The sequence below is a fragment of the Panulirus ornatus genome, chromosome 21, assembly GCF_036320965.1.
Source record: "Panulirus ornatus isolate Po-2019 chromosome 21, ASM3632096v1, whole genome shotgun sequence".
Taxonomy (NCBI): domain Eukaryota; kingdom Metazoa; phylum Arthropoda; class Malacostraca; order Decapoda; family Palinuridae; genus Panulirus; species Panulirus ornatus.
The window spans coordinates 2367458-2393962 of NC_092244.1; the positions used below are offsets into that span (position 1 = coordinate 2367458).

At 40.4% G+C, this 26505-nt stretch overlaps 1 protein-coding gene across 4 annotated transcripts in view; it reads left to right on the forward strand.

The window, feature by feature from the left end:
- The window catches only part of Gclc (glutamate--cysteine ligase), an 87044-nt gene that overhangs the window by 18306 nt on the left and 42233 nt on the right, over window positions 1–26505 (forward strand). For all 4 annotated transcript variants that reach the window (XM_071675456.1, XM_071675459.1, XM_071675458.1 and 1 more), the window contains exons 2-5: window positions 5491–5600; window positions 9706–9891; window positions 15921–16093; window positions 20911–21128. In XM_071675456.1, the coding sequence (XP_071531557.1) occupies window positions 5491–5600; window positions 9706–9891; window positions 15921–16093; window positions 20911–21128 (687 nt within the window). The remainder of the gene's footprint in view (window positions 1–5490; window positions 5601–9705; window positions 9892–15920; window positions 16094–20910; window positions 21129–26505) is intronic.

The following is a 26505-nucleotide window of genomic DNA, read 5'->3' on the forward strand; positions in this document are numbered from 1 at the left end:
ATCAAGGAGTTATGTTATTAGTGAAAGAGAAGAGAGAGGCATTTGGACGATTTTTGCAGGGAAATAATGCAAATGAGTGGGAGATGTGTAAAAGAAAGAGGCAGGAGGTCAAGAGAAAGGTACAAGAGGTGAAAAAGAGGGCAAATGAGAGTTGGGGTGAGAGAGGGTAAAGGCATGTACAGAGCATCAGATTGGGGAAGAGCAGTGTGGTTTCAGAAGTCGTGGAGGATGTGTGGATCTGGTGTTTGATTTGAAGATTGTATGTGAGAAATATTTAGAAAAACAAATGTATTTGTATGTAGCATTTATGGGTCTGGAGAAGACATATGAAATGGCAACTCCCCAGGGCACGTGAAGCATCTGGGGTAAACCATGGAAAGTTTTGTGGGGCCTAGATGTGGAAAGGGAGCTGTGGTTTCGTTGCATTACACATGATGGCTAGAGGCTGAGTGTGAATGAATGTGGCCTTTGTTTTCTTTTCTTAGCGCTACCTTGTGCACGCATAGGGGAAAGATGGTGCCATTTCATGTGTGGCAGGGTGGCGACAGGAATGGATGAGGGCTATCAAGTATGAATATGTACATGTGTATATGTATATGTCTGTGTATGTATATGTATGTTTTAAGTTGAAATGTATAGGTATGTATATGTGTGTATGTGGGCATGTATCTATACACATGTGTATGTGGGTGGGTTGGGCCATTCTTTCGTCTGTTTCCTTGCGCTACCTTGCTAACATGGGAGACAGCGACAAAATATTATAAATAGATAAAATGTATAGCGTTAATGGAATGGTCTTGATTAAGGCTTCAGCTGCCCGTGCCATCTCGGCTAATATACAAAAGAAATCTTTGAATATTTTAAGTCACTGTTCACAGAGTCCACACGAGAACCTCATTCTGACATTTGAGGAAGGATGACGCAAGGATAATGACCATGCAGGTGCCTTGGGCAGGTGTTTGCATCACATGTGCCCAATAGGCTACAACTCCTCTGTACTCCCAGCACATTAAGAAGAGTTAACCCTTGTGCACAACAGTGCAACCCATAGATATGATGGCCTGGCCTATGACCAAACCCCAACATACCCAAGGGTTGTACTGCTCATGGTATTTAAACTAGTGATGATATTGACTCTTTAACCATTCCCATGTTCTGAAGGGAAACCCCTGAGCTAGCTTAGGCTATCCAAGAATTATCACAGTTTAGAGAGCATCATAAACACCTAAAAAGCCATGTCCATTTTGAGTAAAACCAGACAGGGATCAACTGAAGTGCTCCAATACATCATTATTTATGGCTTTGATGGAAGAAAGAATGATAGAACTGACATTTCCCACATTTTATATGATTAAATCTTTTGCTACCTTAATGAAATTGGAAGAATGTTAGACAGGACTACTAGATAACAGTGTGAATTTTTCTGCTAGACACTCGGCATGTCAGAAAGATATTACTGTATAGATATCAGATTGTTGTCAGGAGACAAGAGATAACATGATGATTACAAATATCAGCCATTTCATGCTGGTGACATTATTAAACAGCCTGTCACAGTTTATAGCCTTATAGTCATTATCCAAGCCTTTGTGAGATTGGGATGAGCATCCTTGGAATTCATCCATCTAAACCCTTGAGCATGACAGTGTGACTTTGTGATGATTGGGTGACTATTTAAAGGTTAGGTCAAAGCAAGGCCATCACACCTAAGAGTTGAATTTATTTACTGAAAGGGCTCATGAGGAAGTATGAGGGCACAAGATTATGGAGGTTATATTCATGTGATAAACCTAAGTACTGTATTGTACATAAACATGAAGAAATATGGCAAACTTGCTTGTCCAGTAACTTTTTAGTTTCCCCTCCAGCTTCAGTATCGCATTTCTTAATAAGACTGAACCTCCTTTAAATCCACTGTCTTTCAACCTTTGCTGTACTGAATTCCCTTTTCAAGTATCATGACTTGGTCATAACCTGCCATGAGAATTTGAAATCAAATTTAGAATTTTGTAACTCAAAAAATCATGTTTATTGAATCCTCTTTATGGTCGTAACAGAAACTATATATATATATATATATAGTATGTGATAGAATGTAAGAAAGTAAATTCTCGATTAATATGGGTAAAATTGAAAGTTGATGGAGAGAGGTGGGTGATTATTGGTGCATATGCACCTGGGCATGAGAAGAAAGATCATGAGAGGCAAGTGTTTTGGGAGCAGCTGAATGAGTGTGTTAGTGGTTTTGATGCGCGAGACCGGGTTATAGTGATGGGTGATTTGAATGCAAAGGTGAGTAATGTGGCAGTTGAGGGAATAATTGGTATGCATGGGGTGTTCAGTGTTGTAAATGGAAATGGTGAAGAGCTTGTAGATTTATGTGCTGAAAAAGGACTGATGATTGGGAATACCTGGTTTAAAAAGCGAGATATACATAAGTATACTTATGTAAGTAGGAGAGATGGCCAGAGAGCGTTATTGGATTACGTGTTAATTGACAGGCGTGCGAAAGAGAGACTTTTGGATGTTAATGTGCTGAGAGGTGCAACTGGAGGGATGTCTGATCATTATCTTGTGGAGGCTAAGGTGAAGATTAGTATGGGTTTTCAGAAAAGAGGAGTGAATGTTGGGGTGAAGAAGGTGGTGAGAGTAAGTGAGCTTGGGAAGGAGACCTGTGTGGGGAAGTACCAGGAGAGACTGTGTACAGAATGGAAAAAGGTGAGAACAATGGAAGTAAGGGGAGTGGGGGAGGAATGGGATGTATTTAGGGAATCAGTGATGGATTGCGCAAAAGATGCTTGTGGCATGAGAAGAGTGGGAGGTGGGCTGTTTAGAAAGGGTAGTGAGTGGTGGGATGAAGAAGTAAGAGTATTAGTGAAAGAGAAGAGAGAGGCATTTGGACGATTTTTGCAGGGAAAAAATGCAATTGAGTGGGAGAAGTATAAAAGAAAGAGACAGGAGGTCAAGAGAAAGGTGCAAGAGGTGAAAAAAAGGGCAAATGAGAGTTGGGGTGAGAGACTATCAGTAAATTTTAGGGAGAATAAAAAGATGTTCTGGAAGGAGGTAAATAGGGTGCGTAAGACAAGGGAGCAAATGGGAACTTCAGTGAAGGGCGTAAATGGGGAGGTGATAACAAGTAGCGGTGATGTGAGAAGGAGATGGAATGAGTATTTTGAAGGTTTGTTGAATGTGTCTGATGACAGAGTGGCAGATATAGGGTGTTTTGGTCGAGGTGGTGTGCAAAGTGAGAGGGTTAGGGAAAATGATTTGGTAAACAGAGAAGAGGTAGTAAAAGCTTTGCGGAAGATGAAAGCCGGCAAGGCAGCAGGTTTGGATGGTATTGCAGTGGAATTTATTAAAAAAGGGGGTGACTGTATTGTTGACTGGTTGGTAAGGTTATTTAATGTATGTATGACTCATGGTGAGGTGCCTGAGGATTGGCGGAATGCGTGCATAGTGCCATTGTACAAAGGCAAAGGGGATAAGAGTGAGTGCTCAAATTACAGAGGTATAAGTTTGTTGAGTATTCCTGGTAAATTATATGGGAGGGTATTGATTGAGAGGGTGAAGGCATCTACAGAGCATCAGATTGGGGAAGAGCAGTGCGGTTTCAGAAGTGGTAGAGGATGTGTGGATCAGGTGTTTGCTTTGAAGAATGTATGTGAGATATACTTAGAAAAGCAAATGGATTTGTATGTAGCATTTATGGATCTGGAGAAGGCATATGATAGAGTTGATAGAGATGCTCTGTGGAAGGTATTAAGAATATATGGTGTGGGAGGCAAGTTGTTAGAAGCAGTGAAAAGTTTTTATCGAGGATGTAAGGCATGTGTACGTGTAGGAAGAGAGGAAAGTGATTGGTTCTCAGTGAATGTAGGTTTGCGGCAGGGGTGTGTGATGTCTCCATGGTTGTTTAATTTGTTTATGGATGGGGTTGTTAGGGAGGTAAATGCAAGAGTCCTGGAAAGAGGGGCAAGTATGAAGTCTGTTGGGGATGAGAGAGCTTGGGAAGTGAGTCAGTTGTTGTTCGCTGATGATACAGCGCTGGTGGCTGATTCATGTGAGAAACTGCAGAAGCTGGTGACTGAGTTTGGTAAAGTGTGTGGAAGAAGAAAGTTAAGAGTAAATGTGAATAAGAGCAAGGTTATTAGGTACAGTAGGGGTGAGGGTCAAGTCAATTGGGAGGTGAGTTTGAATGGAGAAAAACTGGAGGAAGTGAAGTGTTTTAGATATCTGGGAGTGGATCTGTCAGCGGATGGAACCATGGAAGCGGAAGTGGATCATAGGGTGGGGGAGGGGGCGAAAATTTTGGGAGCCTTGAAAAATGTGTGGAAGTCGAGAACATTATCTCGGAAAGCAAAAATGGGTATGTTTGAAGGAATAGTGGTTCCAACAATGTTGTATGGTTGCGAGGCGTGGGCTATGGATAGAGATGTGCGCAGGAGGATGGATGTGCTGGAAATGAGATGTTTGAGGAAAATGTGTGGTGTGAGGTGGTTTGATCGAGTAAGTAACGTAAGGGTAAGAGAGATGTGTGGAAATAAAAAGAGCGTGGTTGAGAGAGCAGAAGAGGGTGTTTTGAAATGGTTTGGGCACATGGAGAGAATGAGTGAGGAAAGATTGACCAAGAGGATATATGTGTCGGAGGTGGAGGGAACGAGGAGAAGAGGGAGACCAAATTGGAGGTGGAAAGATGGAGTGAAAAGGATTTTGTGTGATCGGGGCCTGAACATGCAGGAGGGTGAAAGGAGGGCAAGGAATAGAGTGAATTGGAGCGATGTGGTATACAGGGGTTGACGTGCTGTCAGTGGATTGAATCAAGGCATGTGCAGCGTCTGGGGTAAACCATGGAAAGCTGTGTAGGTATGTATATTTGCGTGTGTGGACGTGTGTATGTACATGTGTATGGGGGGGGGGGTTGGGCCATTTCTTTCGTCTGTTTCCTTGCGCTACCTCGCAAATGCGGGAGACAGCGACAAAGTATAAAAAAAAAAAAAAAAAAAGATACTGAAAACAGTTCCACAGGTTCCTCAGCAAAGAAAATGAGATAAATGGGTTTCCTCTCAGACCTTTAGATGAATTTTGGTTCTTATTACAAGAAGACAACATCTAGGTTAGTCTCCTCATTTCACGTGCTCCATGACTTAGTCTTCATAGCAAGAAGGGTGAAAAATCCAGCTTCATGAAGTTACTTTGCTATGAACAGCCACTGCTGTATGTCTTGAATGATTATGCAAAACTGACAACTTTTAATGTACTTTGGGTTTCTTGTGCACTCACCTTTGTGATGTTTTTGCAATCCACTGGGAAGGTACAGCACACTTGGTAGAAAACCACTTCTTTTAACTAAATCCTGGATACTTCCTACATTATCATGCTGTGATAGACTCTTGGTAGAATTTGTGTTTATAATTGCAACTTTTGATATTGCATTCATTGCAGTTGTATTATTTTAGTCTGATGGTACATTAGGATTGATGCTTATTTCAGATTGAGTATATGATCATCAAGCTGGACCACAAGAACCGAAAGGCACGCCTCAGCCTTCGGGGATCTGAGCTCCTAGAGGTGCTCAGAGAAGCAGAGGAGACCAATCCCAAGTAAGTACTGGGCCCTAATGTTACTGCAAGAAGTATTGAGCCTTAATGCTTCCAATGGGGGAAATACCGTGTCATGATGCTACTGCTGTGGGAAGTACTGGTCCCTGATACTTCTGTTTGAGAAGTGCTGGGCCCTGATGCTACTGTCATAGAAGTATTAGGCCCTGATTCAACTGTTAGGGAAATACTTGGTACAGATGTAACTGCTAAGGAAGCACTGGGCCCTGATGGTACTTTCAGGGAAGTATTGAACCTTGATGTTATCACTAGGGAAAGTTTTAGGTTTTTGTGACATTATTTGCTGGGGGAAGTATTAGGCCCTGATGCTACTTCTTGGAGAACTACACAGACATTATTGATGTTAGATGCCGGTGCCTGAAGAGAATTGGGCTATAATGATATTGCAGGATAAAGTTCTGGACCTGATGATATCACTATGGGAAGTATTGGGCCCTGATGCTATTGGTGAGGTAGGTACTTGGACCAGACTTTGCTGTTGGAGAAAGTAGTGGGGCCTGACACTTCTGCTCAGGGAAGTACTGGGGTCTGATCCTACTGCTGGAGGTAGTACTAGGACAAGACTCTTGTACAAGGGAGAGTACTCTGTCCTGGGAAATGTATTAGAGTCAAACTCAACTCCTGGAGATCAGATAGTATTGATGGGGTAAGCGTTGGTGAATGATAGTATTGCTAGGGAAAATTCTGTAGTTAGACACTGATAATGAGAAAATGGGGCATGATGCTATTGCTTGGAAAGTACTTGGTCCTTAGACATATGTTAAAGAAAATGGTTAACCAGACACTAATGGTGGGGAAGTTATTGATTACTGGTATTCACTCTAGGAAGTATAAAAGTTGGGTGCTACTGCTGGAGAAGTTTTGGATCCATAGTGTGCACTGCAGGAAATACAGGGTCCTGACACTTATACTACTATTGGAAAGTTTTAGATCCATAGCATCCACTGTTGGAAGTACAGAGGCCTAAGAAATGTAAGATCTTTAGCATCCACTGTAGGATCAGATGTTGCTACTGGGAAAGTGTTAGATCCATAGCATCCTCTGTTGAAAGATCAGAGTTAAACACTACTGCTGGAAAATGTTGGATTCGTAGAACTAATTTCAGGAAGTAAATGAGCCATTTACCATTGCTGGGGGAAACCTTAGATCCTTGAATGAGTGGAGAAGGAGGTTCTTTTGAAATTAACATAATTGGAAGGGAAAGTAATGGGGCTTGATGTTACTGGTTAGTGAAATGCTAGGGCTTTTACACTGATACTTGGGGAAAGTACTAAAGCATTGACACTAATGCTAGGGAAAGCACTGGAAATATGATACTATTTTTGAGGTTTGATACTATGACAGGGAAGTATTGGAGCTTTAGCACTACTGTATGGGTGGCATTGAAAATTTATCACCACTGCCAGGTGTGAGCTAGAGCATCATTACTAATGTAAGAAGAGTACTGAAACTATTCCGCTACTTCTGTGAAAGTACAAGGACTGTATGACTACTGCTAGGCACATACTAGGGCTTTATCACCATTTCTGGAGAGTTCTGAAGCCTCATCACTACTACTGGGAGAGCAGTGAGCCTTACTGCTATTGCTGGGAGAGCAGTGAGCCTTACCATTAATGCTGGGGGAGTAATGTGGCTCTGTTTTTAAAGTTAAGCACACATTCCTAAAAAGAAATGGTTGCTTTGACTTCTTCTACTGACACATCTTTCTGGTCCTTAACCAAAACCATCTCCAGTAACTTCCATAATTCATCCTTTCCACCTCTCTTCTAAAGTGACCAGTCCATTGCAAACTCTCCAACTGATAAAGCCATTCTTTTGGCACCTTATTTTCCTTCAGTTCAACTTTAGATGATTATGCATCAAATCATCCACACCCATCTCCTCCCTCTGAACCTATGCCATCTCCCATATTTTCTTTGCACAGAGTGTTTAGAGTACTTTCATATCTCCGGTTGGACAAGGCATCCTACATACCAGATCTAGTCATAATATGCATGTGGCAATTTCTGGCAGTTTTTTATCCGATACCACAGTGATATTTGATATGAGGTAAGGATAAGGATTTCTTATGTGTCTCAGTAATGGCCAGCTTCTCAGACTCTAAAATCCAATTTCATTTTTTTTCTCATCACAAATACAAAATTTTAATTGCCAGGTCTACTGTTGATCTCTCAGTAATTCACTCTCAGGGATTTTGTTGAAACTTTTCTCATGACCCTCAATAGCTTCAAAGATTTTGACAGGTGTGGCATAAGTCTTTGCTCACTAAACTCTCTTCTTATGGTATTTCTGTTTCTGTTCTCTGTGGCCTTTCCCTTGCAGTTTTTATTGATGATGTTCCCCTAGGTTCTCTCTTATTGGCCACTCTCTCTTCTCTGTAGATGATCTATCCTCAGCTTCCAGTGCTATTCACTCCTATGCTGATAATTTCTGCTTTACATGCTATCTCCCCTCCTGCTCTTGATATCAGGGAATTTTTGGGACACTGACCTGACATAGGGGATGTGGCCCAAGGGGATGTGGTACACCAGCCTAGACAGTGGACTGGTTTACCATTGAATAGTTTACCATTGAATACCAATCCCCAGTGATTATCACATGTATGATTTGCAATCCCCTCATTCTCTTTCTCAGACTAAACATATTTCCTCTCTCATTTCATCAGTGGGAAAGCAATAACTTGATTAGATTTCATTGTGCTAGAGTGTAATTTCTCCCTATGTCTCTTTTATAGTTGACTCTCATTTCTCTCTATTCAGTTTCAAAACACCACAATTCAGCCCTGTAATAACATAAACTTGTTAGGCATAACCATACCCTCCACTCTCTTCTGGAAACCCCAAATGTTCAACACTACAAACTCTGTTTTCCAAAAATTGTGGGTATTGTATGGGTGCTGTACTTCACCCGAGTATGGATGGATATGCTGCTCATTTACCCTGGGTAGTTCTTCCTCCACCTCTCTATCAATGAGAATGAAAACAAAAGTCTTCAGTCTCATTAATTCTTCCAGCTTCATTTTTCTTCAACCATCCTTTTCTGTATGTACTGACTTTGCTGTTTTTTTATTTTACAGGTATTCTTTTGCAACTGTTCTTGTGAGCAATCTGCCTGTGTCCCTGCCACCAAGGCTTGGACTTCAGGTAGCCATCAGGCATCTTCTCTCCACAGTGTCTTGTTGGAGATCAGCCACTCAAGGACTTACCATCATAATACCTCCTTCTTCTATATAGCAGCTTAGTTGTGGAATTCTCTTCCTCTTTTCCCCTTTCTATCTTCCTTTGATCTTTCCACCTATGAGAGTCAGGTCTACAAACATTTGTGGAGCTCTGATTTCTGAATTCCTTCTCTCTTACTTTTTTCCTTTTAGTTTAGATGGCCTTTGCTTTTGGCACATCATTGCTTTTACCATGTCTTTCAGTATATGTAAAAGTAAATACTTGGGAGTACTTGGGCTAAATCACAGTTGCTGGGGAAGTGCTAGTGCCTCATCTCAACAAGCAGCAGAGTACTGAAGCTTTATCAACTCTGCTATGGGAGTATAAGGACTCAGAGTATTGGGGAAGTACCATGGCTATGATATTATTGCTAGAAAGTACTGGGGCTTAATAATAGAGTAAGGAGGTTCTGTAGCTTCACCACATCTGCTGGGAAGTACTGGGGTTTCACTGTTACTGATGTGGGAGAATTGGGGTTATACATTATTGATAGGGGAATACTCGAGTCTTTTCACTATTGGTGGAAAAGTTTCGGGATTTATCACTTGCTGGTGGAGTTTGAAGGTTATACCATCACCTATGTAGGAGTGTTTAGGTATTATCAATGCTGACACCCCAGTTTAACAATTAGAACATAAATGATTGTTATGAAATTGGAAAGTTTGAGCAACACATAAATTGCTTTGATTTTTCATTAGATATCTTCTCAGTTTCTTTCCTTGAATTACATTCCCATATTTCATTGCCTCTTCATAGTGTTAGATGTTTATACCCCCTTTTTTATTACTCTCACTTTTCAGTAAGAAATTATCTTTCCTCAAAGATTCCCATATGCTTATCTTGAATTGTGAGATGTGTCATGTATGCAGGGAGGTGAGATCACTGTGGCGTCCAGAATATGGTGAATACATGGTGGAGGGCACCCCAGGCCAACCTTATGGCTCCCTTGTCCAACACTTCAATATTGTGGAACACAACATGAGTTTCAGAAGAAGTGAAGTGCAAAGCTTGTTGCAGCCTGATGAAGTAGTCCTGTCCCTCACTAGCTTTCCCAGGTAGGTTCTAATAACATATATCACTGATAGTGCAAGAGAAATATATATATTCATATTTTGCCTCTATAGTAGACTCAGAAATTGTTTGGGGAAATGTGCTGGCTTCTGGAGTATAGCTAAATACTTCAGGGTCAGGGGTTTCATGATGAGGCATGTATATTTGTGTTGTGTGTTGATACACAGTAGTTCAGCAGAACACATCCCCACCACATAGTGAAGTATAAGATACACATCATGGGATGAGTGCTTTATCAGTAAACTGATTTTGTAAATTTGAGTAATTTGATTTTGATTTATGATTGGAAATTATTTGTCCTTTTGCAAATATAGAGCTGAAAACTGGTTTGTATAAAATCAAAACAAAATGTAAATGATGATTTGTGTGTACATCTGATTGGTAAGATTTCTTTTCTATGGAGGTATACCTTTTATTTTAAGATTTTTTTTTGTGTTTGTGCCATGCAATTATACAGTTATTGTTGTTTAATCACCTGGTGCCTCCATTAGAAATTGAATGGATTGTTAATCTGGGGGTACAAGTATTTCTCCTTGAAGTTTTGATGGTGAATTACAGCAAAACTGTTTTGAAGAAGTATGCTTGACTGACCTCAGATTTAGAAGTATTAGAATGTATTTATATATTGAACAGTATCTGCAAAAATGTTTTCTTCCTGTCATCATTTTTAAAGATGATGTCACATTTGCTTCTTAGTACTTTGTTATCTCTCCTTTCTCTTTGATTACCATCTGCAGATGTATGGGCATGGAATTGTTAATGTTCCTCAAGTATTCTAGCATGTTTGGGGTCGGGTCTTGATCTCCTGAATGAGGTGAGACACTGATGAGAGTTGCAGGAAGCAAGCTTGACTTTCACCTGATTCTAACAGTTCTTGATTGGATTAAGGTCTGGGGAGTTCCTAGGCCACTCCAGCAGTTGAATAGTATTCTTTATTAACCAGCTTATCTTTCTAGCTTTATGGCATGGGGCAATATTCTGCATAGCATGATCATGCCCATGAACCTCATAAAAAGGAAACAGTAGTCCACTAGCACCTTAAGTATACTGCCCTCCACCATTCACTGTAGTGTGTTTAGATAAGAAGTACAACCCTTCCCTACCCACTGCACCATTAAAGCTACCCCAGATCATCACATTACCTGGATGTTTCACTGTCACTGTGAAATGAGTCATACTGGCTGGCATCTTCCAGCCTCCTCAACCTCCCTTGCCTCAGTTGCCCATGTTTCAGGGATCAATTTTTGGAAAACATCATTCCACTGTTGCTCACTCCAGTCCTTGTATTTCTTTGCAAATGTTCCATTTGCATCTCATTTCTTTGTAAGCATTTTTTTTAAGTTTTGGATGGCTTTTCTTGAGTTCAGTGGCTGAAATGCAAGATTGCTTCATCACTGCTCATGTTGAGGTTATCTGTAAATCTAGAAGTCCATTTTTGGGGGCAACCAGGGTTAGGTATTTGGTGGTGGGATGATGGTGTAATGGAGACCGTGAGCATTGGCAGGCAGCTGCCTGAGTGTGTGTTTTGAGTACCCAATGTGCCTAGAAATCTCATGTGTATCCATATTTTCATGCTTCCAGGCAAAAATTCAGGCTTTCTCCTCCTTAGAAAAGTAAGTGCCAACCATCTTGAAACACGGGTAGTAGAAATTCAGCGCCCAGAAGTGAAATTCCCAAAATGAAGTGGTAGACAGGAGAGGTAAAGAAAGAACATCCTTCCCAAAGATAGCCTAAATTACAATGAGTTGGGTTGCTGGTGTTCTCACCATTAGAAACACTAGTTTCAGTAACCACCTATATGATGATTTCACCTTGATTGTCATATGCTTGAACCCACAATAAGTTTTAGCTCTGCATTGCCTTTGAAAATTTATGGGAGTGGACAACATTTTTGTAGAAACAATATTTTTGAGATCATTTAGTGCTCATCCTCCTTGAAGGCTCAGATTGGGGTGTCTAAATGTGTGTGGATGTAACCAAGATGAGAAAAAAGGAGAGATAGGCAGTATGTTTGAGGAAAGGAACCTGGATGTTTTGGCTCTGAGTGAAACGAAGCTCAAAGGTAAAGGGGAAGAGTGGTTATTGAATGTCTTGGGAGTAAAGTCAGGGGTTAGTGAGAGGACAAGAGCAAGGGAAGGAGTAGCACTACTCCTGAAACAGGAGTTGTAGGAGTATGTGATAGAGTGTAAGAAAGTAAACTCTAGACTGATATGGGTGAAACTGAAAGTTGATGGAGAGAGATGGGTGATTATTGGTGCATATGCACCTGGGCATGAGAAGAAAGATAATGAGAGGCAAGTGTTTTGGGAGCAGCTGAATGAGTGTGTTAGTAGTTTTGATGCACGAGACTGGGTTATAGTGATGGGTGATTTGAATGCAAAGGTGAGTAATGTGGCAGTTGAGGGAATAATTGGTATACATAGGGTGTTCAGTGTTGTAAATGGAAATGGTGAAGATCTTGTAGATTTATGTGCTGAAAAAGGACTGTTGATTGGGAAAGCTGGTTTAAAAAGAGAGATATACATAAGTATACATATGTAAGTAGGAGAGATGGCCAGAGAGCATTATTGGATTACGTGTTAATTGATAGGCGCATGAAAGAGAGACTTTTGGATGTTAATGTGCTGAGAGGTGCAACTGGAGGGATGTCTGATCATTATCTTGTGGAGGCAAAGGTGAAGATTTGTAGAGGTTTTCAGAAAAGAAGAGAGAATGTTGGGGTGAAGAGAGTGATGAGAGTAAGTGAGCTTGGGAAGGAGACTTGTGTGAGGAAGTACCAGGAGAGACTGAGTACAGAATGGAAAAAGGTGAGAACAAAGGAGGTAAAAGGAGTGGGGGAGGAATGGGATGTATTTAGGGAAGCAGCGATGGCTTGCACAAAAGATGCTTGTGGCATGAGAAGCGTGGGAGGTGTGCAGGTTAGAAAGGGTTGTGAGTGGTGGGATGAAGAAGTAAGATTATTAGTGAAAGAGAAGAGAGAGGCATTTGGACAATTTTTGCCGGGAAATAATGCAAATGAGAGGGAGATGTATAAAAGAAAGAGGCAGGAGGTCAAGAGAAAGGTGCAGGAGGTGAAAAAGAGGGCAAATGAGAGTTGGGGTGAGAGAGTCATTAAATTTTAGGGAGAATAAAAAGATGTTTTGGAAGGAGGTAAATAAAGTGCTTAAGACAAGGGAACAAATGGGAACTTCAGTGAAGGGGACTAATGGGGAGGTGATAATAAGTAGTGGTGATGTGAGAAGGAGATGGAGTGAGTATTTTGAAGGTTTGTTGAATGTGTTTGATGATAGAGTGGCAGATATAGGGTGTTTTGGTCGAGGTAGTGTGCAAAGTGAGAGGGTTAGGGAGAATGATTTGGTAAACAGCGAAGAGGTAGTAAAAGCTTTGCAGAAGATGAAAGCTGGCAAGGCAGCGGGTTTGGATGGTATTGCAATGGACTTTATTAAAAAAGGGGGTGACTGTATTGTTGACTGCTTGGTAAGGTTATTCAATGTATGTATGATTCATGGTGAGGTGCCTGAGGATTGGCGGAATGCTTGCATAGTGTCATTGTACAAAGGCAAAGGGGACAAAGGTGAGTGCTCAAATTACAGAGGTATAAGTTTGTTGAGTATTCCTGGTAAATTATATGGGAGGGTATTGATTGAGAGGGTGAAGGCATGTGCAGGCATCAGATTGGGGAAGAGCAGTGTGGTTTCAGAAGTGGTAGAGGATGTGTGGATCAGGTGTTATTTTGTGTGAGTTTGGAGCGGATGTAGGATAAGTGGAGTGTTTTTCATAAAGTTCCTGAGAGTGGACATGGTAGTGGATGGAACCACCAAAGTAAGCCATTGGATAGGAAAGGGTGCTAAAGGTCCTAAGTGCACTGAGATAAGGAAATTGATGATAGATAAATTGAAATGTTACAATTAAGAGAACAGTATTAGACATACAATGGTAATGAAAAACAGCATGTAATTGTAGAAGTGCTTTTGCAGCAGGCAGGTTATGGGGGTAAAAGGAAGTGTAGGATGAAAACATGGAATCGAAATGAAAGGAAAGACAATACTAACTCATGAACCTAACCTAACTTAACTTAGCATTTAGACTTGAGCCTAACTTAACCTAGCAGTTAGACTACAAAGTGAAGACTTACTTTTGGGAAAACCTATGGTGTATTTGGTAATTCTACACTAGAACTCATATCTCAAATTTTTCTTCATTCTTCTAACTTTTTTGCACTGAAATAAGTATTTCTGCTTTAACTGCTTTAAGTCAAATTCTTGATTATTTAATGACAGCCAGATTTAGCACATATCAAATTATGATCATCTTCAGAATAGAAAAATTAATTGGTTATACCCCACTCACATCCTCCACATGATTCACAGCAAGAAGATTACTTGGTATTAGACAGGTGGTAAATATAGTTATTGACGCATAAGATTAATTGTCTGTCTATCAAAACTTGACTTCATTATTACCAAAAATGTTAGAAGGGATTTAGTGCCTGTATTTGTTATCCAATCATATACATATTTTGTGTTCAGTATCTCATATATATAATGTCATACCACCATATATCATGAAAAAGCACAGCAACACAGAAATGGTTCAATATGTACAAATTGTGGTAAGAATGTTTACAGCTCCATTTAAGTGTTTTAAGCGTATTAGCAGATTCGGGCCCTCCAAGTCCTTATCTGCTAGCTTGTGTAGATGGCCAGAAATTACAGAACATGTATGCCAAAGATTTTGTTGAATGCAGACACTGACCAGCTAGCCATTATGACCTTTAGACTTGGTCTTATACTAAACACATGCTCCCACAACAATGTTGAACAATGGCACAACCTTTCTTCCCATCATTTTTCTTTTTGTTTCTCCCATACTACTGGCACACTCTCCTTTCTTACCAAAACATAGTTTCTGTAAAATATATATCCCCAGCAGCCAGCAATTTCTCTCCTGTCAAGAAAGTGGATGAATTATTGGTGACAGTGGATAGGTGTTGTCATGCATGTGGCAACTACCTTAACATGTCTACAGGTATAACCACTCCCTCCATGTCATTTTCCTATTCTTACCTCCCATATTGCTGGCACAACCTTCCTGCTCATCAGTAACATATATTCTCAAGAATATATCACCCAAGCAACCAGCAGTTTCAGTGCTACCAAAGAAACAGATGGATTATTTGCAACTGTCATCTAGTACTTGGAAATTTCCTTGGTATGTCTACAAACAGGTGACAGACAGGAATGCCTCTTTTTAGTATAGAATTTCTCTGCTTACTATCTGTGTGTTTGTATCAAACCTTATTCTTCATAAAACTGGGTTCAACAGCTGTCTTAGCTTTCTACTTAGTTTTGTGCTTTTGTCCACCACTAGCTCACTTTTGTACTGGATCTTGTATACTTGTTGGACATGGTTATAAGGGCAGATTAGATATATGATAAGGGAAAGTTGTGGACTTGGCTACTTTGGATTCAAAATGGAGCAAACGATGGACTTTGGTGACATGCAGGTACCTAGGAAGCACCCAGGCCATTCCATGAATTCTGCAAGCATGAATGTTATTTTACTTGGTGCTAGTACCCTCATAAGTGCCAAATTATGGAAATTGCCAGAAGTTTGGAATTGTTCACTGGAAACATTACTATGTTTCATGCCTATAATTCTTATATTTGTCATGAAATTAGATTGTGTAAAGTTACAGATATATATTTATGACACAATAAACTAATGTTTTTAATCCAACTGAGGTACTTCAAAATCATGCACTTTGCAACAAAGTTGACAGTTGAGTTTTCTGTTTACCTTTTTACCTTCATAAGTAGGACTGTCTTCTCTATTCTCAGCCAACAATCACTTTCTGAATTTATCATTTTAGATACACCAACACGTACTTAATCCATCTTTTGTTAAGATGAGGAAGATTAGATGTAGTATATAGGTTATCTTGCAAGAGATATATGATCAAGAATGACATTATTATGAAATGAAAAATATATGTTCATATTCTTTCTTTTAGGTTAGGCTGTGATGATTTTACATACCCACCTGCCCAACCTGACCCAGTATCTGGGTGTAGTCGGTCCCTTTTCTTCCCAGATGCTGCAATCACGCAAGGTCATCCAAGATTCAAGACACTCACACAGAACATCCGTGAGAGACGAGGAGAAAATGTTGCCATAAGTGTTCCCAGTGAGTACTTATCTTTCAAGTATAAATTTTTTGTCATATTCTAGTTAAGATTTTGAATAGCATAATCTCTGGCAATTGAAATAGCAGTTCATTAGGATTAGTGAAAAGGAACATGATTTTCATTGAGCCGAATTCCACTGCACATCATTTCATTTACCCTTGCTCATAGATCGAGGTACTATCTTCTCTGCCTTGCTATGGTTACTAGATTTACAGCACATCTCCTGAGATTTCAAACCACTCTTATTTCCATTATCGGTTTGTAGATCCTCTTCATCAGTGCCAAGTTCTTTATCAGATTTATTATATTCCAATATTGCTCTGTCTTTTAGATTATTGAGATATAATGATGGCATATTTCATGCCTATGACTGGCTGTGTTGATGCTATTATTGCTATGATGTGACTTATTGCTTAGTAACAATGAACCTCTAAGGGAATTTTTTTGATTTGATGATGATGTTTTCCCAACTTTCCATGCCCTATACCCCTTTCATCCACTTAAAACTTGATGTTAAATATAGCCATAAACAGACATCATAGTCAGTCAGTCCCTCCCATGTAATTTTACATCGTAATCTATAGAGGATTAAATGATGGCAGGAGGATGCAACCTGTACAGGCATAACTAGAGTCACAACTCTGTCAGCTTTACATCTCCTATCATGTTTTATGGATAACTGACACTCTTCAGGTTTTTTACTGGTATTGACTGTAGTTGCATGTGATGCAACACTGATAATACGTATAAAGTATGTACTGATAAAGCACAACTTCCAGTTTAAATGAGGATGGGAAGAGGCTATTGTTATCCTGTCCATAAGAAAGGAGGGGGGAAATTGTGTTGAAGGACAGACTAATCTGTTTGAAAAGTGAGTTATAGTAAGATACTGCAGAAGATAATCAGAAAGCAAGTGGATGACTGCTTGCAGAAGAGAAACCACATAAACAAGGGACAATGCAAATTTAGGAAAAGGAGATCATATGTGAAAAACTTTGACTTTTATGAGAGAGTGGGTTCTGTTTTATACAAATATAAAGTTTAGGTGCATTATGTGTATCAAGACTGGCATAGCACATTTGTCACTGTACAACATAGGAGATAGGTTTAGGAGTTGGATGTTCAGGTAAGAATAAGAAGAAAACACCTTTGATGGATGGAAAATTACAACACTGGAAGGGAGCAAAGGATGCATTTGAGAGATGCCATCTCAAATTGGACTGGGGCCACTAGTGGTGTGTTGCAGGACTGGATCCTAGGACATTCCTTTATGTAAATTGCTTGCCAGAAGGACGTGTTATTCCTGAGTTGGTTTGTAGATGATGCCAAGATCATGAGGGAAATAAAGGGTGATGAGACTTGCATGAGCTTCCAAGGGGACCTATACAAATTTGAGTTTTCATTTGATACATGGTTCATCAACTTCAACATGAGTAAATGTAGAGGGATGAGGTTGGGACGCAGTGAAGGAAGGCCTTAATATGAATATAATATTGTTGGAAATAAGTTGTAAGAATCTTTTTGTAAGAGGGACTTGGGATTTAACAGTTGACATTGTGAATAAAATGCAGTGAAAGCCCTACCACCATAATGTTAGGTATAAAAAAGAATTAAAAGAAAATAAGAAAAAGAAACAACTGCAACTAGTTATTAGTTGGTAGTGGTGATGATCAATTAAGATTACCATAAGGGCCCATAAATCATGGTATAAATAAAAACCCTTAATAAGAACATCAGCAACCCAACTAGGCCAGTGAACTGCCAAGCATACTTTGACCACTTGCTTTCCTGTTGCTAAGGAAACGCTATGAATATTCTTACATTTAATCTAGCTCTAAAAACAACAGTAGAGGTAATGTGGCATGCATCCTAACACACCTCTTGATAATAACTAAAATGCCTTAATTTACAAGTGTAAGAGAAAATTTAGTAAAAACACATTCTGTGACCAAACACAAGTGTGTTAACTTTTTTAGTATAGAACTGATTTGCAAAGGAATTGTTATAGGAAATGCACCAAGACTGAATTTCAACTCAAAACAGGCAGTTCACTGTAATTCCTACCTCACAGCATGATACTGACTTGTGGCTTTTCTCAATCTCTGGTGTTAAAAGTTATCTTAAGGGAGCATCAACTGGTTACTTGTCCTTAGAATATGATCTTCGCTGTATAGATGACAGGCTGCATGGAAATCTAGGCGCATGGGAGTCCTTGCTCAGCGACAGGCCATATCCCTCCAGTTAGGTTGGTCTGTACATGCATGAGCGTACAGGAGTGGCAGTTTCTGCTCAGCAACAGCCCACATTCCTCAGGTCAAGTTAGTATGTGTGTGCACTACTCGCTTGCACCGGGCCCACTGTTACCACCCACACACTGCTAAGATTCTTTCTCTGCCCATGTTGGCGCTAGGCCCATGCTGGTGCTCAGCCCCTACTGTTGACACTTAGTCCCTACTTTTGTCTTGTTGGAATTGACGTTGTCAGTGTCTCTTGTAGACATATAATTAGCTCATTACCCCTATAGGGTATGAGCCTGACACACTTTATAAAGACATCCTGTAGTAAGAGAGCGAGGTGTGGGATTGTGGCAGATTTTAATGTTATGCTCCGCGGGATAGGCAAACTGTCTGTCTCTGTGCTGGCCTAGTGCTAGCTGACCCTTGTCTCTGTTCTGAGTAATGCAGGTTGCCATTTGTTGTATTACCAAGGTAATTAGTTTAGTTCCCTTGATTACTCCATTAATTAATTTTTTCACTTTCCCACACGATACTTTTTGTTGTCACTTTGATTGTCACTTTCTCCCTGTATTTTCTCATTTGAAATCCACAAATATTACATTTTAAAGCTTATTTGATCTTATAGGGGACCTGCTATAGACAAAGCCAGGTCTCATGAGTTAACACTTTAACTCTTACTGCTAACTTATGGTTACAATCTTCATATAATCTATGAGAGAACTTAAACACTACGTCACTCCTATTATTTTTACAATCTTAAGTTTTATTTACCATAACTAAACAGTTTTGAATATCCTTAATTGGTAATTTCTTGATGTGTGAGTGAGGTGTGGGATAACTATGTGCAATGATGATTCATAACTCTGGAAACAAAGATTGCATTAAGGTCAGCTTGGTGTTTACAAACCACACACACAAGCTCCCTATCTCCCAGTCTGTTTCCTGGAGTTACATTAAGAAAATTGTAAGGAAAACAAATTCTGCAGCAATGACAAATATGACTGTCCTTAATTGCCTAAACATTGCTGGCACACTTGATTTGTGATTTGTCTGTAATAGGCAAGAGTGATTATTTTCATGCTCTAAAAGGATTTATGGAAGTATTAAATAGGCCTGGATCATTAAGCAATTGACCACCGAGTGGTTTGAAAATGATTTTGCTATGATGCTCAACATTGTTGTAAGGTTGGGCTGTCATAGGTTTACCGGCTTTTCATCCTGAATAATTGTCTTGTGTATCCTGATATTATGTTAGTATTTAAAGATATTAATGGCACATTTCTTCCCCCCCAGCTGTACTTCACTGACCCAACCCATGGATCAAGGAATAATTTGCAGTGTGCAATGTAGATTTAGGATTGACTTCATGAGCAGTTTGGTTTATTCTGATTTGTTAGCTGATGTACTCAAGCTTTTGATCAAGAATTGCTCTTACTGATTGACTTTCACTGGTATAGGAATGTGATGCAGTCAGCTAGGAAATATGCATGACATAAGTTGTAAAGTTTTGACTTACTTTCTATATTCAGTAACCCCAGGAAGGATGAAAAATATGAGGGGTTCCGGACTTCAGGTGAGAAAAAGAAAGCACAGTTGTTTCAGTCTCCTAAGGGGGCGAACAGCAAGATAACAAAAATTGCATGAAGATGACATTGTGGAATAGATACAATAATGAAGCAGCAGTATCTACACAGTTGATAGATTATGCTAAGCCACAGCTGATAAAAATGAGGACTGAAAGTGACATTGAAGAACTACAGAAGAAGGTCACATGGATCATTGGATGCTAATAGAGGAAGAGTAATTGAATTACTGGAGCAAAGGGGTTTCATTAATCAGAAGGAAATGATGGCTGTATACTGTATATAAGAGAACTTTTTAAAGCAAATGACTCCAAAAGGACTGTTTACTTTGACTTGAGAGCATTTTAGATATCCAAAAATGTACCTCTTGCTCCTTCACTAAGTCCATTATATGAGCATCAGACTGAGCCACAGCTTATCTTCGATGACCCCCCATGCATATTGACATTAATTATTAATGTGGATAAAGTGCAAGACATCCTTTCAGTCCCTCCAGTTGCCTCAACTTCAGCTGTACATGGTACCACCTCTAGCATTTTTATGTAACTGCCAGTTCTACTACAAAAGATTTTGGATAAGTAATATAGTCTTCATAATGTGTATTACATGTTTTATGTAGTGCTTGTTTTCATTTAAATGAATATATGTTCTTGTACAAAAATTATATAATAACCAAATAATGTCTTACATTTTGTTTACTAATTGAAGAATGTATTGGATAATACTGGTAGGTAACATATTAGGGAGTATTGGTGGCTTTTATATTAGGATTACTGATGGATATCATATTAGGGAGTGCTAATGGATAGCATATAGTGCTATCTTGTAAAGGTTATGATATCATGGACTTGTAAGTGTCCATTTTTTCAAGTGTTAACATGCTGTATATCTACATCTGATGATTTCTATCATATGACCCTCCTCTTGAATGCATTGAGCATTAATAGTATTTTGTTATGGATATTTTTCATCAAAGTGTTTTCAATTTCTTTTCAGTATACATGGACCTAAAAACACCAAGACCCTTTGTGGAAGATCTGTCACAGTATGGTGATGATGGAAGTTCAGCAGCTGCAGCCAAGGAAGATCACGTGTACATGGATGCCATGGGCTTTGGTATGGGCTGCTCCTGCCTTCAGATGACTTTCCAGGCTTGTAACATTAGTGAAGCTCGTGTCCTTTATGATCATCTTACACCACTCTGTCCTGTCATGGTGAGGGTTATTTATTTTCTGTGTTGTGTAGTACCAATAGGAACTGTAATGTGTAAGGTTGGAGGGGTAGCAAGGCTCCCTTTAAGAACTGGGTTAACATGCTTTTTCCCATTCCTTACGTTTGGGGAGCCAAGCTCTCCAAAATTACTCCCTTTTAAAGATGTATGGTGTTTTACAGCTACTACACCTAATGTAAATGGGAAAGGAATAAAGGATATATTCATGATCACGTAAGTGTACATTACAAGAAAGGAGTCGTTTAGTTAGGTTTTCATCTTTTAAACTCTTTAAATAGTGAAAATGTTTGGATTTCTTCAAACTTTGAATTCTCGTCACTTAGCTTTTTCCATTTGTTCACATTTGTTTCACTATAGAAGCAATTACTTCTTTTCAGACATAGTCTTTGCTTTAGTTTCATTATGGGAAAGTTCTTTGGTGTTATGCTTGCACAGTTACTTTGCGTTTTTATTTCAGGAACCATCTTTGTTGCCTTCCATTGGATCATCTTTTTCAGCCCTAATCCCTTTTCAAGTGGGGAACTGAGTTTAAAGTTCAAACTAATTTAAGTGTAATATATGTTTATATTATTTTGCTTTGTCGCTGTCTCCCGCGTTTGTGAGGTAGCGCAAGGAAACAGACATAAGAAATGGCCCAACCCACCCCCATACACATGTATATACATATACGTCCACACACGCAAATATATATATCCATACATCTCAATGTACACATATATATACACACACAGACACATACATATATACACATGCACACAGTTCGCACTGTCTGCCTTTATTCATTCCCATCACCACCTCGCCACACATGGAATAACATCCCCCTCCCCCCTCATGTATGCGAGGTAGCTCTAGGAAAAGACAACAAAGGCCCCATTCATTCACACTCAGTCTCTAGCTGTCATGCAATAATGCCCGAAACCACAGCTCCCTTTCCACATCCAAGCCCCACAGAACTTTCCATGGTTTACCCCAGATGCTTCACATGTCCTGATTTAATCCATTGACAGCACGTCGACCCCAGTATACCACATCGATCCAATTCACTCTATTCCTTGCCCGCCTTTCACCCTCCTGCATGTTCAGGCCCCGATCACTCAAAATCTTTTTCACTCCATCTTTCCACCTCCAATTTGGTCTCCCACTTCTCCTTGTTCCCTCCACCTCCGACACATATATCCTCTCGGTCAATCTTTCCTCACTCATCCTCTCCATGTGCCCAAACCATTTCAAAACACCCTCTTCTGCTCTCTCAACTATGCTCTTTCTATTTCCACACATCTCTCTTACCCTTCCACTACTTACTCGATCAAACCACGTCACACCACATATTGTCCTCAAACATCTCATTTCCAGCACATCCACCCTCCTGCGCACAACTCTATCCATAGCCCACGCCTCGCAACCATACAACATTGTTGGAACCACTATTCCTTCAAACATAGCCATTTTTGTTTTAGGAGATAATGTTCTCAACTTCCACACATTCCTCAAGGCTCCCAGGATTTTTGCCCCCTCCCCCACCCTATGATTCACTTCCGCTTCCATGGTTCCATCCGCTGCCAGATCCACTCCCGGATATCTAAAACGCTTTACTTCCTCCAGTTTTTATATATATATATATATATGGGAGGGTATTGATTGAGAGGGTGAAGGCATGTACAGAGCATCAGATTGGGGAAGAGCAGTGTGGTTTCAGAAGTGGTAGAGGATGTGTGGATCAGGTGTTTGCTTTGAAGAATGTATGTGAGAAATACTTAGAAAAGCAAATGGATTTGTATGTAGCATTTATGGATCTGGAGAAGGCATATGATAGAGTTGATAGAGATGCTCTGTGGAAGGTATTAAGAATATATGGTGTGGGAGGAAAGTTGTTAGAAGCAGTGAAAAGTTTTTATCGAGGATGTAAGGCATGTGTACGTGTAGGAAGAGAGGAAAGTGATTGGTTCTCAGTGAATGTAGGTTTGCGGCAGGGGTGTGTGATGTCTCCATGGTTGTTCAATTTGTTTGTGGATGGGGTTGTTAGAGAGGTAAATGCAAGAGTTTTGGAAAGAGGGGCAAGTATGAAGTCTGTTGGGGATGAGAGAGCTTGGGAAGTGAGTCAGTTGTTGTTCGCTGATGATACAGCGCTGGTGGCTGATTCATGTGAGAAACTGCAGAAGCTGGTGACTGAGTTTGGTAAAGTATGTGGAAGAAGAAAGTTAAGAGTAAATGTGAATAAGAGCAAGGTTATTAGGTACAGTAGGGTTGAGGGTCAAGTCAATTGGGAGGTGAGTTTGAATGGAGAAAAACTGGAGGAAGTGAAGTGTTTTAGATATCTGGGAGTGGATCTGGCAGCGGATGGAACCATGGAAGCGGAAGTGGATCATAGGGTGGGGGAGGGGGCGAAAATTCTGGGGGCCTTGAAGAATGTGTGGAAGTCGAGAACATTATCTCGGAAAGCAAAAATGGGTATGTTTGAAGGAATAGTGGTTCCAACAATGTTGTATGGTTGCGAGGCGTGGGCTATGGATAGAGTTGTGCGCAGAAGGATGGATGTGCTGGAAATGAGATGTTTGAGGACAGTGTGTGGTGTGAGGTGGTTTGATCGAGTGAGTAACGTAAGGGTAAGAGAGATGTGTGGAAATAAAAAGAGCGTGGTTGAGAGAGCAGAGGAGGGTGTTTTGAAGTGGTTTGGGCACATGGAAAGAATGAGTGAGGAAAGATTGACCAAGAGGATATATGTGTCGGAGGTGGAGGGAACGAGGAGAAGAGGGAGACCAAATTGGAGGTGGAAAGATGGAGTGAAAAAGATTTTGTGTGATCGGGGCCTGAACATGCAGGAGGGTGAAAGGAGGGCAAGGAATAGAGTGAATTGGAGCGATGTGGTATACCGGGGTTGACGTGCTGTCAGTGGATTGAATCAAGGCATGTGAAGCGTCTGGGGTAAACCATGGAAAGCTGTGTAGGTATGTATATTTGCGTGTGTGGACGTATGTATATACATGTGTATGGGGGGGGGTTGGGCCATTTCTTTCGTCTGTTTCCTTGCGCTACCTCGCAAACGCGGGAGACAGCGACAAAGTACAAAAAAAAAAAAAAAATATATATATATATATATATATATATATATATATATATATATATATATATATATATATATGAGAGTTGGGGTGAGAGAGTATCATTAAATTTTAGGGACAATAAAAAGATGTTCTGGAAGGAGGTAAATAAAGTGCGTAAGACAAGGGAGCAAATGGGAACTTCAGTGAAGGGCGCAAATGGGGAGGTGATAACAAGTAGTGGTGATGTGAGAAGGAGATGGAGTGAGTATTTTGAAGGTTTGTTGAATGTGTTTGATGATAGAGTGGCAGATATAGGGTGTTTTGGTCGAGGTGGTGTGCAAAGTGCGAGGGTTAGGGAAAATGAGTTGGTAAACAGAGAAGAGGTAGTAAAAGCTTTGCGGAAGATGAAAGCCGGCAAGGCAGCAGGTTTGGATGGTATTGCAGTGGAATTTATTAAAAAAGGGGGTGACTGCATTGTTGACTGGTTGGTAAGGTTATTTAATGTATGTATGACTCATGGTGAGGTGCCTGAGGATCGGCGGAATGCATGCATAGTGCCATTGTACAAAGGCAAAGGGGATAAGAGTGAGTGCTCAAATTACAGAGGTATAAGTTTGTTGAGTATTCCTGGCAAATTATATGGGAGGGTATTGATTGAGAGGGTGAAGGCATGTACAGAGCATCAGATTGGGGAAGAGCAGTGTGGTTTCAGAAGTGGTAGAGGATGTGTGGATCAGGTGTTTGCTTTGAAGAATGTATGTGAGAAATACTTAGGAAAGCAAATGGATTTGTATGTAGCATTTATGGATCTGGAGAAGGCATATGATAGAGTTGATAGAGATGCTCTGTGGAAGGTATTAAGAATATATGGTGTGGAAGGCAAGTTGTTAGAAGCAGTGAAAAGTTTTTATCGAGGATGTAAGGCATGTGTACGTGTAGGAAGAGAGGAAAGTGATTGGTTCTCAGTGAATGTAGGTTTGCGGCAGGGGTGTGTGATGTCTCCATGGTTGTTTAATTTGTTTATGGATGGGGTTGTTAGGGAGGTAAATGCAAGAGTTTTGGAAAGAGGGGCAAGTATGAAGTCTGTTGGGGATGAGAGAGCTTGGGAAGTGAGTCAGTTGTTGTTCGCTGATGATACAGCGCTGGTGGCTGATTCATGTGAGAAACTGCAGAAGCTGGTGACTGAGTTTGGTAAAGTGTGTGAAAGAAGAAAGTTAAGAGTAAATGTGAATAAGAGCAAGGTTATTAGGTACAGTAGGGTTGAGGGTCAATTCAATTGGGAGGTGAGTTTGAATTGAGAAAACTGGAGGAAGTGAAGTGTTTTAGATATCTGGGAGTGGATCTGGCAGCGGATGGAACCATGGAAGCGGAAGTGGATCATAGGGTGGGGGAGGGGGCGAAAATTCTGGGAGCCTTGAAGAATGTGTGGAAGTCGAGAACATTATCTCGGAAAGCAAAAATGGGTATGTTTGAAGGAATAGTGGTTCCAACAATGTTGTATGGTTGCGAGGCGTGGACTATGGATAGAGTTGTGCGCAGGAGGATGGATGTGCTGGAAATGAGATGTTTGAGGACAATGTGTGGTGTGAGGTGGTTTGATCGAGTAAGTAACGTAAGGGTAAGAGAGATGTGTGGAAATAAAAAGAGCGTGGTTGAGAGAGCAGAAGAGGGTGTTTTGAAATGGTTTGGTCACATGGAGAGAATGAGTGAGGAAAGATTGACCAAGAGGATATATGTGTCGGAGGTGGAGGGAACGAGGAGAAGAGGGAGACCAAATTGGAGGTGGAAAGATGGAGTGAAAAAGATTTTGTGTGATCGGGGCCTGAACATACAGGAGGGTGAAAGGAGGGCAAAGAATAGAGTGAACTGGAGCGATGTGATATACCGGGGTTGACGTGCTGTCAGTGGATTGAATCAAGGCATGTGTATGGGGGTGGGTTGGGCCATTTCTTTCGTCTGTTTCCTTGCGCTACCTCGCAAACGCGGGAGACAGCGACAAAGAAAAAAAAAAAAAAATATATATATATATATATATATCTTTTCTTTCTTTCAAACTATTCGCCATTTCCCGCATTAGCGAGGTAGCATTAAGAACAGAGGACTGGGCCTCTGAGGGAATACCCTCACCTGGCCCAATTCTCTGTTCCTTCTTTTGGAAAATTGAAAAAAAAACCGAGAGGGGAGGATTTCCAGCCCCCCGCTCCCTCCCCTTTTAGTCGCCTTCTACGACACGCAGGGAATACGTGGGAAGTATTCTTAATCCCCTATCCCCAGGGATAAAAACAAAGTTATTATTATCTATTATACCAGATCGATGTT